Source organism: Peromyscus maniculatus, chromosome 10 (assembly GCF_049852395.1).
Source record: "Peromyscus maniculatus bairdii isolate BWxNUB_F1_BW_parent chromosome 10, HU_Pman_BW_mat_3.1, whole genome shotgun sequence".
Lineage (NCBI taxonomy): Eukaryota > Metazoa > Chordata > Mammalia > Rodentia > Cricetidae > Peromyscus > Peromyscus maniculatus.
Genome location: NC_134861.1, coordinates 82,013,242 through 82,026,235, shown reverse-complemented (window position 1 = coordinate 82,026,235; position 12,994 = coordinate 82,013,242). Strand labels below are relative to the sequence as shown.

Sequence of the window (12,994 nt, the reverse complement as noted above, 5' to 3'; positions counted from 1 at the left end):
CTTGAACCAGATCATTGACACATTGCAATGATCATTTTCAAGTAAAGCTGTTTGTATGAAAGCATATACTGTGTGAGACACCATGGCACACTGCAGCTTCTACCATGAGACTTTTGTAATTTTTTTTTCTCTTATGGTAGAGGTTACTCGGGTGGAAGACAGATATGGAAGGACTGGGGAATTAGAATTGGAGTGCATAATGTGAAATTTCCAAAGAATCATTAAAAAGTTTATGGAAAATTTCAAAAAAAACAAAGAAATAACCCTTATTCTAAATTTAAATAATAGTATAGAAAAAAATGAAATGAATAATGATCTCATCCTGACCTCACTTCTCAAGTTCATCATGTTATTTAGGCGTGTTGTGTTCTTACCCTACAAGGAAATATCACGAAACACGACAGAATCCGCTTATAAGAGTTTTATTAGAGATGAAGGGACAGAGAGTGCACAAGCCTGTGGGAGAGACACATGTGTGGAGAAGAAGAAGGAACCAGGAACTTGGCGTTCCGCTTTAAAACCGGCTGGGGGTATGGCCAGGTTACGTCACTACTCCACGCGTGTGCGTAGATCACATGGTCACGTTGCACGCTTACATGCCATGAAACTTCATGGATCCTGGTTACGCGAGATGCCTTGACCCAGAAATGGCTATCTTGACCTGGAGCTGGCTAGGCGGAGGTGTCCAGGTCCGCCGGGTATCCTGGTTACGAGAGATGCCCTGACCTGGAAATGCCTATCCTGACCTGGAATTGGCTAGGCAGAAGTGTCTGCCTGGTATATGCGACCGTGGGGGCGTGTTGTGAACCCTTCATCCCTGACTCTTTCCTTTTTAAAAAAAGAAAAAATTGTGGTTGACTGGGTATGGGGGCAACGTTTCTCTTAAAGACTGCTTCCAGCTAAATAGTGGGCATTGGTTGGCTCTTGGGGGTGAGGGGTATCTTGTGAAGTCCTGGGATGATGGTGGACATCCTGGAATGATGTTCTGCCGTCCCCTCGTTCTGCAGCTGTCCATCCGTGCTGTGGTTGGGGACCTCCCGTGCTGTGGCTGGGGACCTTCTGTTTGACAAGATACTGTTGACATAGAAAGAGCTTAGAGAGAAAGAATCATTATTATTTTATTTTGGAGTTGGCATTTGTCTGAGGTAGATCTAGCTGCCCAGATAGAGGCATGTGACATTTACCTGAGGTAGATCTGGTCTTAGTACTCTGCTTAATTTCTATCTGAGACAAGCCTTATTAGAGGTAGTTTATTTAAGGCACCTGTTTTCCTTATTAGGTTAGCACTTAGGAAACAGAGGTGATCAGTTGCTGAGTATTTAACAATGACATATTGTTGTATTAAATTATTCCTTACCGCCTGGATATTTTTGATGGTCCTTTTGCCTCCTGCTCTGTGTGGCCCTGGTTGGGAAAGGAAGGGGTGATACCTTATTCCTCTGGAATTGGTGACAAGGCAGTGGATCCTGATGTCCTCTGGAGCTTGAGAGTGAGAGGCCCAGTTTGTTTCACTGTATATGAAGAGAGATTTTTCTGGGATGGAGGTGAGATAAAAGGTTTTAGGTGAGACAGGTGGACCCAGTGAGGAAAGCCCTCGAGTTTAGCAGCTGTGGGGGTTACAAGAATTACTTTGAAGGGTCCCTGCCACTTAGGGGAAAGGGGTAAAGGGCGCTGGCCTGGAGGAAAGAGAAGAACCTGATCTCCAATGTGTATTGGAGATGGGCAAGGATTGTCACACGGATGAGGCAGTGAACAGTCCGCATAGCTCCATAGAATAGACCTTAGGTGACATAAAAGAGGAGTTAACAGGCTATCTGGAACACTTGGAGGCTTGGAAAAAAGACCTGGTGTTAGAACTGGCCTTCCATACATTAGTTCAAATGGAGAGATTGAAAGAGGCTTTTTAGGAAGAGTCCTGAGCCTGAGGAGAGCCAGAGGCAATAATCTTACCCAGTCGAGATGAAGTTCCTGTGACATCTTAGTAAGAATAGTTTTTAAAGACCGGTTGGTATGCTCCACGTTTCCTGAGGACTGGGGGCGGTATGGAATATGGAAATTCCATGAGATATTAAGGGCCTTAGCTAGTGTCTGAGAAATCTGGGAAGTGAACTCTGGACCATTATCAGACTGGAGAGAAGCAGGGACTCCAAGCTGAGGAATAATTTCTCGGAGAAGGAGGTCTGAAACACAGGAAACGCCTCCACCCAGTTCGAAAATGAGTCCACCATCAGGAGGAGATATTTAATTTTTCTGACTGTGGGCATATGGGTAAAATCAAGCTGCCAGTCAGTCCCTGGAAGGGAACCTCTAGCCTGGTGGGTGGGAAAAGGCTGACTCCTGTACTTGGGATTGGGATCTGTTTTTTGGCAGATCTCACAAAAGGCAGTAATCATTCTTAATAACTGTAAGTCCTCAGAGGTGGGCTGCAGGTGAGCTTTTACGAATTGAGACAGAGCAAGATTATTAGGATGAAAGAGTTGGTGTAGATAGGAAAGAATTTGTCTGGTGTCCGGAGTTTCCTGTGAGGGTGTAGGCTGTAATGTATGGATTCCCTGTGGTGGGTGAGGTGAGACTTGGCCCTGGAGGGCCACTGTTCTGGCTGCCTGGTCAGCCCAGTTGTTTCCCCTAGAGATGATGGAGCTGTCAGTCTGATGAGACCGGCAGTGGACAATTCCTATAGCCCTGGGGAGGTGGGAAGCCTCCAGCATGGCCATTATTTGACCCGAGTTAGATATGGATTCTCCTTTTCCTGTGAGAAGTCCACGCTCCCTCCAAATAGCAGCGTGGGACAGGAGGATATGAAAAGCATATTTGGAGTCTGTATAAACATTTAGGGATTGCCCCTGTGCCCACTGGAAGACACGGGTGAGAGCTATCAGCTCAGCCTGTTGGTTAGTGGTGTGTGTGGGTAATGCCTGTGCTTCTATCACCTCAGTGTCTGACACTATGGCATAGCCCGCCTTATGGGTCCCTTCATATAGGAAGGAGCTGCCATCTGTGTACCAGGTATAAGTGGCCTGAGGCAATGTGCTCTCCTGTATGTGTGAAGGGTGAGGTAACAGCTCTTTTAAGGTTTCAGTGCAGGAATGAGGAGAATAGTCAGCGTTAGGTTGAGGGAGGAGGCTTGAAATGTTAAGAGGTGGACAAGTCCGGAAAGTAAGTGTGGCATCCTCTAGTAATGCCACCTGGAGAGAAAGAACTCGGGAAGGAGGTAAAGTTTGTAAGCCTTTATAAGTTAAAAGATGGGACAGATTATGGTGAGAGAAAACAGTAATGGATGACCCAAAACTTAGCTTCTTTGATTCCCGAATAAGGAGCTCTGCAGCTGCTAAGGCATGGATACAAGGTGCCCAGCCCTGACTGGTAAGGTCTAGCTACTTTGACAGATAGGCTACAGGTGCAAAGGAGGGTCCCAGCTGATGCCCTAGAGTTCCCAGGGCAAATCCTTCTTTCTCTGCTACATAAAGGGAGAAGGGACGGGTTAAGTCTGGGAGATGGAGCGCTGGAGCCTAAAGAAAATCCTGCTGGAGCCTTTGGAAAGGTTTAGTGACAGGATGAAGAAGGGGCTCATGTGGCGAGCCCTGAGCTGCCTCATATAAGGGGCGAGCAAGGAGAGAGATAGACGGGACCCAAGACCGTAGAAAGCCAGCTATTCCTAGGAAAGACAGATCTCCTGTTTAGTGGAAGGGACTGTGAGGGACTGGATTAGATGTTTTCTGTCTACAGTAATAGCCTTGTGAGTTGGAGTAATGGATAGACCTAAATAGGTGACCTGGGGGGTTGACAGCTGAACTTTAGAAGGAGATACCCTGTAACCCTGGCTGGATAAGAAATTTAGGAGAGCAGAAGTGTTAGTCTGGCTAACCTGTAAAGATGGGCTACAGAGTAAAATATCATCTGCATACTGTATTAGCTTAGAATCAGGGACAGACAGAGAAAGCAGGTCAGAGGCCAGAGCCTGACCAAATAGGTGTGGACTGTCTCTGAATCCCTGTGGCAGAACAGTCCAGGTCAGCTGTGTAGACCGGTGAATGTCAGGGTCAGTCCAGGTGAAAGCAAAGCTGTTCTGAGACTGAGGACTGAGAGGAATAGAAAAGAAGGCGTCTTTGAGATCTAGAACTGAGAAGTGAGAGGTTCCTGAGGGGATAGTGGATAGGAGAGTGTAAGAGTTAGGCATTACAGGATGGAGAGGGACCACTTCAGAGTTAATGAGCCGGGGGTCTTGAACCAGGCAGTAGGTTCCATTAGACTTTTTAACTGCAAGTATGGGGGTGTTAAAAGGTGAAGAGGTTAGGTGGAGCAGCTTTTTCCTGAGGAGCTCAGAAATAATGGGCTTAAGTTCTCTCAGGCTCTGGAGTGAGAGAGGGTACTGAGCTTGGGTGATATACCTGGCAGGATCTTGTAACTGGTTAACAAACAGGCTGATGGTGTCTAGCAATAGAAGGATTTTGGGTATCCCAGACTTTTGGGTCTACCTGAGAAGCTGGTAAGGGAAAAGAATTGTTAGAGTCAGAAGAGTTAGTGGCTAGGAGGAGGAGTAGAGGGGCTGCTGGCGCGTCTGGGATGAGGCAAATGTGTGGAGCGAAAGAAATGGACACTCCTACCTTAGCGAGGAGATCCCTCCCCATTAAAGGTACAGGGCAGCTTGGCACCACTAAGAATGTGTGTGTGAGAGGGATGCCTCTGAAAATACAATTAAGTGGCGGTGTCTGCTGAGGTAGATAAGGCTGTCCCCCAACCCTGACAATAGGGAGACGAGCAGGAGAAGTGGGCCCCCAAAACTCTCTCAGGACAGAGTAGGTAGCTCCGGTATCCAAAAGGAACAAGATGGGGTGCCCATTTACTTTAATTATTACCCTTGGTTCCCTGTGTGAGATGGGAGGGGCGGGGGTGGAAACCGGGCAGTGTCAGTCCTCACTGTAAGCCAAGCCTACAAAGTCAGCCGGAGGGTCGTGGTCGTCCTCATCTGGCGTTCCTATGTGGCTTAGGACATTAGGACAGTCAGCTGACCAGTGACTCTTTTGGTAGCATTTTGGACAAGGCTTTGCTGGTACCCTTCGTGAGCCGGTGGTGCACGCCTGTGCCCAGTGGCCTTCTCTCCCGCATTTGTAAGAGGGACCAGAAGGCTTTCGGGGAGCCGGTCAGATGTTGCTTGCCAGCATCTGGCAGCTCCTTTTATGGACTTTTTCCATCTCTACCATGGTACACCTTAAATGATATCGCCAGCACATCTGCCTGTGGGGTCAGATGGCGTTCTCTAAACGTTTAAGTTTATCCCTAATGTCAGGGAAGCTCTGTGAGACAAAGTGGGTCATTAGCAGCTGCCTGCACTCAGGGCTCTCTGGGTCTAAGCTGGTCTGAAGTAGAGCCTTGGTGAGCCGCTCTAAGAAGTGAGACGGATTGTCGTCCTTATCCTGAATTACCATTTTTAGTTTTTCATAGTTTACTGGTTTTAGGGCAGCCTTATGGAGGCCTGTCAGGAGACAGGTAATAAACCTATCTCTGGCTAGACAGCCACTCTGGGTGTTGTAGTCCCAGTGTGGCTCTCGGTCAGGAACAGCCTCAGCTCCCGGGGGGTGTGAAAGGTTAGTTTGATGAATTTCGTCTGCATGAGTCCTAGCCTGCTCCTATACCCGCCTGTGCTCCTCCAGAAGTAAATTATTAGAAAGTATCCTGTATGTATCATGAAAGGTGAGACTATAAGATTGAGTTATATATTGAAACTGTTTAATGAAGGAAGCAGAATTAGACGTATAAGAACCCAGCTTACTTTCTATCTGAGAGAGTTCTGCTAGAGAGAATGGGACATGAACTTTAACCAGTCCATCCACACCCGCCACCTCTCACAAAGAGAGAACAGTGGAAGGGTCTGGATGGCTGGAATCAGCCTATTTAGCAGCTTGAGAGCGGGTGGAAGGGGGAGTGAGGTTTGGAGCCAGGGCAGGGCTTTTGGAAGCAGCCGCTGCCGAGGAAGAAACAGCTTTAGAAGAGGAAGAGTCCGGAGGGGGAGCGGAAGGAATGGTTGTTCTAGGAGTTGGAGCTGGAGGTTGAATAGGTGGAAGTTCATTAGCAGGGTCTAAAGTTAGAGATTCCAGAGTTGGAGAATCCTCCAGTTTAGGCATAGCTAACATCATATGAGCAGGAGAAAAAGAATCTAGAAGAGACAGTTTAGCACTGAGAAAGAAAAAGGCTATCACATAGGGCAACTCTTTCCACTTGCCTGAACGCTGACAGTAATTGGATAGCTCCCGTAAAATATCGGGATCCAAGGAGCTGCTCAGCGGCCATTTTTTGTTATTTTGTAAAGCATACTTTGGCCACTTTTTTGAACATAGAGGAGTTAGCTTAGAAATCTTTATGTAAGGCATTAAACTGAGAGGTTTTAAAGCTTCAACAAGACAGCCTAATGGAGAGGAAGGACTAACATGTTGGAAGCCTTGTTTCTCATGTCTGCAGCGGAGAGGCAGAAAAATAAAAAATAAAAAAATAAACGTGATCCGGAGCCAAGGCCCCAGGCGTCCCCAAAACCAAGGATGGATACCGGGCACAGGCTGCTCCTCGACTTGTCAGCCCGAGAAGTAGGGTCCCCCTCACGGTGAGGAAAGGATTGCCTGGGAATCCAGACAACCTTTGCCCCTTCATCAAGGGGATGGACGTGCCGGCCTCACGTGGTACCCAGGACGCACCAATGGCTGTGGCTCTAACGCCAGAAATATCTCAGGCTGCAGACGTGGAAGACGGCTAGAAAAGTTAGGCCTGTGATAGGGGCTGACCGTAGCCAATTAAAACTGTGGTCAGGGGTTCCCCAGTCTCAAGAATACGTGTGAGGCGCCGGACGATCAACAGTAGTTCTCACAGATTCAGGAAACCGTTTACGCTGGCCGAAAAATGGGGGGACTCACCAATGGAAGAAAGCGGTGTTGGATGCAATTTGGATGCGGTTCAGGCGAATAGAGAGCGGTCTGTCACGTATGGAGCAGATTCCCCGGTTCACGGGTTTCCAGGCGCAGGGCGCCCGGAAGCGCCCGCTCGGTTTTGGCACCAAAATGTTAGTTATACACATAATAGTCATGATCACAGCTGGATGTTGGGTAATTACATGTATATGAGGTAGTTGGTTCAATGATTAATTTAAAACAGATAACTGAAAAATTCATATATCTTATCATAATATCCTACTGATGATTTTCTCAGAACAGAAAAGGCAGACAATGTTAAGTGGAGTTAAAGAAAAGAATGAAATTATATTGTAAAAGATGTCAAAAATGTAAATAAAATGTACTGTCTTTTTATCAGAATGCTGAATAAGACAAAGATCTATATTTAGTAAATTCAGAAATACACTATCTGACAAACATCCTTCCCCAGTTAGCATTTTTTCAAAGATCAAAGTTTATGGTTAAGGATAAATGTTGCTCTCACAATTGCACTTTGCTCATCAGCTGTACCGTTTGAATTAGGCAACCAAGTAAGGGTGAGGATGCAGAGGGCAAGGCCAGTGGGCAGTGGGGACCTCAGCAACTAGCATGCCCACACAAGATTTGTCTTTTGAATATAATCAGTTTGTTCACAACAAACATTTCTTATAATTTCATGTTAATAAAATTCAAACAGAAACCTCACCAAGCAGAGATCAGTTGTCAGGCAGAAAATGCTGCTGCAGGTTTCCACTGGGGAATCTCCTCCCATGAGGATGCCATGGTGAAGTCCTTCATCTGTGTCAGGCCATCACATATGAGGGGCCAGAAGGTCCCTGCAAGCACAGGTGGACATGTGTGAGCTTATCAACAATGCTGGAAGTGCAATGGTAACCAAAGCTAGGGTCACACACAGAGGCTAATTTCAAAGTCCTCTTTCAGATGAGTATCAGCATAAAGGTCCAGTAAACTGTTTCTCAGAAGGAGCACAGCATGTGATCCAAGGAGCCACTCCCAAAGTTCCAATGCTTGTCTCTTTTCATTTTGCCTCATCTTTGTGCTATTAGGGGTCACAGCTTACATCTGATTCACTCACATATCAGTGTACCTTGTGGTTAGTTCATTAGCATATCAATGCCTAGCTTTATCTTGGCTCTATCTGGGCTGCCTAGTGTCATCTCTGCTGGGACTGGAATTACAAATAGTTGTGAGCTACCATGTGGTTGCTGGAAATTGATCTGGGTCTTTTGGAAGAGAAGCCAGTAATCTTAACTGCTGAGCCATCTTTTCACCTGATATTAGCATTATTAAAAAGGAACATATTTACAAACACAACGCAAATTTAAACATTAAAATAGTATTGCAGATAGGCATATCCTTCTAGCTTGCTCTTTTGCTAGCAAAATACCTAAAGGCAATGTGTCACACAGAACATATGCTGTCAGAGGATGTCAGGTTGTTTAAGTGGATGAGCATGATAAAATACATGAAACTCTGATATGTATGATGCAGTATGTATTTGATACTTAATCTGACAATATTTGTATTGCTTGTATATTGGAATAGTCGTGTCCATGAGCTTCTTAAAGTGCTATCAGAGAGAAAGGTGGATGAGACACACCAACTCTGAGTCAGGTACCTACCCAGCCAAATGTCTTTAAGAGGCACCAAAAATCAACCAACATAGGGAAGGATAGCTCTATCTTTATTTGAAGTAGGAAGATATAAGAGAAAGAGTAAAAACAAAAGGCCTGGCCTTGAAGGAGGTAGGAATGGGAGGGTAGGTTGCGGGGGAATGTTGAGGGACAGGAGAAGGGAGGGGAGGGGCATCTGTGGTTAGTATGTAAAGTGACTCGAAAATTTCTTAATAATAATAATAATAATAAAGAAAAAAGAAATTTTCTTAATGTGCTTCATGAATTCCTCTACCCTATCATTGTATAGGATATCTATTTGAATAATAAAGAGAAGCAGTTAGAGGGTACATACTCACTGTATGCATCAGTTGTATATACAGTCAACACTGGAAGTACCTACTTCTACACAATATTAAAGAATGATTATAAGAGTTAAATGGGTGTATGAAGGGTTTACAACACGATCGCATTTACCAGGCAGACACTTCCGCCTAGCCATTTCCGGATCAAAAGCGTCTCGTAGCTAGGATACCCGGTGGGCCCGGATATCTCTGCCTAGCAAGTTCTGGGCCAAGGGGTCTCGTGTGATCAGAGTCCGTGGCATTGCATGGTCATGTAAGCGCACAACGTGACCATGTGATCTAAGCACACGCATAGAGTAGTGATGTGACCTGGCCACGCCCCCAGCCGGTTTTAAAAGTCCAGCGCGATATTCCCCACCCTCTTCTCCACGCACGCGTCTCTCCCACAGGCCTGCATTCTCTGTCCCTTTGTTTTCTAATAAACTCTCATAAGCGGATTCTGTCGTGTTTCGTGACATTTCCTTACAGGGTAAGAACACAACGCAGCCAGAAAACTAACAGTGTACATTACACCTTTAAAGTTATAATATCAAATACATTTAATAACTCTGAAGGAGCCATGAGAGGACATTTAGATTAATAACTTATGTGTGTATATAGCACAACACTAGAATTTAGATGAACTAACTTATGTATGTATATGACACAACATTAGACTTGTTTTACCAAGCAAATCTTATAAGAAGTTTACCAGGGAACAGATCAAAAAGAAAACTGGAATAAAATCATACTTTTATAAGATAAAAAATAAATTTAAGTGAGAATAATAATTTTAGGAACACCTTTAATAATTCTTACTGACAATGAAGTCTATCTTGCCCCAAATGAAAGTATCAGGAATATTTGTTTCACAACAATGTGAATATACTTAGTATGGATATCTATAAAATTTGAAGTTTACAAGATGGAATATTTTGTCTTCTGCGACTTCTACCTGTTATACTCCTCTAATAATTTGTAACATTTCATTTTTAATACAAAAACTTTATAATAATTTGTTCAGTTGTATTTATTGTTGTTGTTTTCTGATGAAACAAATGCTTTAGAAGAAATGAAAAACTTCATCCAGAGCTCTGGAGAGTATGGTGTGAAGGTGTTTTCTCTGGGGTCAATGACAGAAATTTGACAGAAGAAAAGACCAAGGAATGTGGAGGTAAAGGGCTCCCATGGAATGCATTATATATCCAGTCTGTTAAAATCTGAAAAAGTCTAACTCTAGATATTTAGTATGTGATGTATTAAAATTATGATACCTCTAAGTTAACCTGTTTCAAACTATAAGTTTTACATGGTAAATGCTCCAATAATACAGAATGAGTTTTTTTTTTTTTTTTTTTTTTTTTGGTTTTTCGAGACAGGGTTTCTCTGTGTAGCTTTGCGCCTTTCCTGGAACTCACTTGGTAGCCCAGGCTGGCCTCGAACTCACAGAGATCCGCCTGGCTCTGCCTCCCGAGTGCTGGGATTAAAGGCGTGCGCCACCACCGCCCGGCCAGAATGAGTTTTTGATTGATGGTGGCATTGATAAAAAAAATAACATGAATACAGAAAAAAGTGGTTAATGGGCACAGTGAGGAATTCTGGTATTCTGGAGGTATTGCTAACAAGAGTACAGAAAAACAACCAATTCTGCCCAGTCACTTGCTGTTGTCTCTTGAGGTTGAGATACCAAATACATATGAAAGACAATTCAAGAATTTAGTATGTGAGAGATAAAAACCATTATATTCTAAATTACATTAAGTAGTTTAGATGTGAGACACTATGTTGTTCTGGAGATAACGGCATCCCTTTATTTGGGGAACAATGTGATAACATTGTTCACATGAAAGCCAAAGGAGCCTCTGTTGGGTTGGAAATCACATGATGTCCAGTTCAGATTTGCACAATTCACTGAAGGCAGTCATTATCAATCCTTTGTGAGTATAACTTCTTCCATATTTACTTACGTATCTACTGCTTTATTTGTCCTGCCTTTGAACATGATTTTGCACAAGATGGGCATGTGCTTTAACAGTGAGCTCTGTCTTAATCTTTTTTTATTTAGTTACCTATTAATTTATACATCCATTATATAGTATTTCTTTCATAGCTATTTGGTGCAGTTATAAGAGTAAAGACAAAAATAAATACGGCAAAGATAAATCAGTATGATTGTCCAAGTGGAATTACTTTTGCTGTTTTCTGGGTTTTGACAAGGTGGGTCTAACTACATATAGAGATGAGATATGTTCTTAAAATTTCAATGTTTCTTGTTTCATCTTCAGAGTGCTAACACTATAGGCATGTACTACCACCCTGAACCTTTCCTTCTTTCAGTGAAAAATCATTGCCAGAATTGGAAGAACAATAAGTACAATATTTTGAAAAAGTCTTGCAAATAATGACTTAAACTTTCAAGGGTTATTTTACAAGGAAGAATTAGGGGAAAAACTGATGATGAGAAACATTAATGTCAAATGGAAATCTGAATCACTTATCAGAACTATGATTTTTAGCATTAGACTTCAGTAAGGGAGTTAATGTAAAAATTCACAACTTGATATATGGCTCAGTGGTTTAAAAACCTGCTGTTGTGGCTGAAGACATTTGCCTCAGTCTCCAGCACTCACATGGTTCTTCATAGGCTTACATAATCCCATTTACAGAAGATTTGATTCCCCCTTCTTGTCTCCAGGCAAAACAGGCATTCACATAGTGAACAAACATTAATGCATGCAAAATATTCAGAAACATTAATAAAATAAATCTTAAAAATAAATAAATCAATTGTGGATATTAAACTACAGAAACTTTTCTTTAGGACAATTTTATGTTTTAAAAACATTATTTAGTGAAACAAATGATAAGAATACTTCTTTTTGCATATAATTCTTTGCTCTTTAAAAATTCTTCCATAATGACTTACGTTGTTAACCAACCAGACATAATCAAGCTCTCCTTTGAATAGTAATTAATTCTCCATGAGGGTTTTGAGCAAATATGTTGACTCCATTGCTGACAAATGGCAAAGAACTGGGGCTTTAGATTTGACCCATTTAACACCAGTGGGGAGAGATGAGGTTGCTTTTTACATCTGTGCATATCCTTAGGAGTCAGGACTGTGGTTGTCTTATTTTGATAATAATAATAATAAAAGTTTCTTCTCAAATTATAACTTGGAAAACATTTATTTAAAACCTAAGCTTTGCAAAGTACAAAAATTCACCTTTCAAATCTTCAGTATACATATCAATATTAATTGTATTATATCATCTGTCTTCTCATCAGAAATATTTTCTGTATTTTTCCTTTTCTTTACTGACTTTAAATAACAAGAAAACACCTTTGTTTGTACAGAGGTGATAAAAACACACATTTATACAGAGCATTTCTAGGATTTTAGGAGATATAGGTTATTTAAACCAACACTTTCTGGAACATGGTTTGTTTTCTTTTATATGAAAATAACGTGTTATGTTGTAAAACTCATTAAGATTTGCACTCCCACATGAAAAACGGTCTTCTCACTATGATATTTATAATAGCAGGAAAGGATGTTATCTCTGCTGGCATTCTACTGCGTTATGGTATAGCACACTTCAGAATTCAGGCTGGATTAGCCATGTCCTCAACTACAAAAGGGAAAATTTTTCTACAGGACATTAATAATTTATCAAAGGCTCAAATTCACAGAGAGGTATATAAAGGGCAAAAAGGAACAATCAGGGTCATTAAGTATAAGGAACTACCCACAATAATAGTTATAATCAATTGTGATTATAAATGGTCAATACAAAGTCCAAAACAATTCCAGTTCCCTCTCAGCATTGCTTACATAGGAACCACAATGATAACTTGACAGAAATTTGCCTCCTGTCTCTAAACTCTGGTACTGACATGAACTTTACACACCTGTGTAACTAATAATTACTTACTAGATAGTTGAAGTCTCATACACACAAATGATAATTCAGTTCTTTTCATTTTTCTGTTTGTATTTAGGGCTTTAGAGGTCCAGTCTATTGCTGACAAATATTTATCCTTGTCTATCTTTTTCATCTGTGTTCAATATTTTGTGGTCATTTTTTTGCCTGAATAT

At 42.3% G+C, this 12,994-nt stretch overlaps 1 protein-coding gene across 1 annotated transcript; it reads right to left on the bottom strand.

Annotated features, from left to right (window-relative positions):
* Positions 1-938: 938 nt before the first annotated feature.
* LOC143267687 (uncharacterized) lies at positions 939-5,426 on the bottom strand. The gene is made up of 4 exons (XM_076546947.1): positions 5,264-5,426; positions 4,181-4,257; positions 1,358-3,374; positions 939-1,074 (listed from the first exon to the last, which is right to left on the bottom strand). The coding sequence occupies exons 1-3, from the start codon at positions 5,424-5,426 to the stop codon at positions 2,082-2,084; spliced, it is 1,533 nt and encodes a 510-aa protein (XP_076403062.1). The 3' UTR covers positions 939-1,074; positions 1,358-2,081.
* Positions 5,427-12,994: the final 7,568 nt, after the last annotated feature.

Excerpts from the sequence above, each read along its gene's own strand:
- LOC143267687 (XM_076546947.1), bottom strand. The coding sequence starts at position 5,426 with ATGGTAATTCAGGATAAGGACGACAATCCGTCTCACTTCTTAGAGCGG. Across the intron at positions 4,258-5,263 it reads CATTAGGGATAAACTTAAAC|TTAAAAAGTCTAATGGAACC; the intron begins GTTTAGAGAACG and ends CCATACTTGCAG. Across the intron at positions 3,375-4,180 it reads AAGTGGTCCCTCTCCATCCT|CTAGACCTTACCAGTCAGGG; the intron begins GTAATGCCTAAC and ends CTGTCAAAGTAG.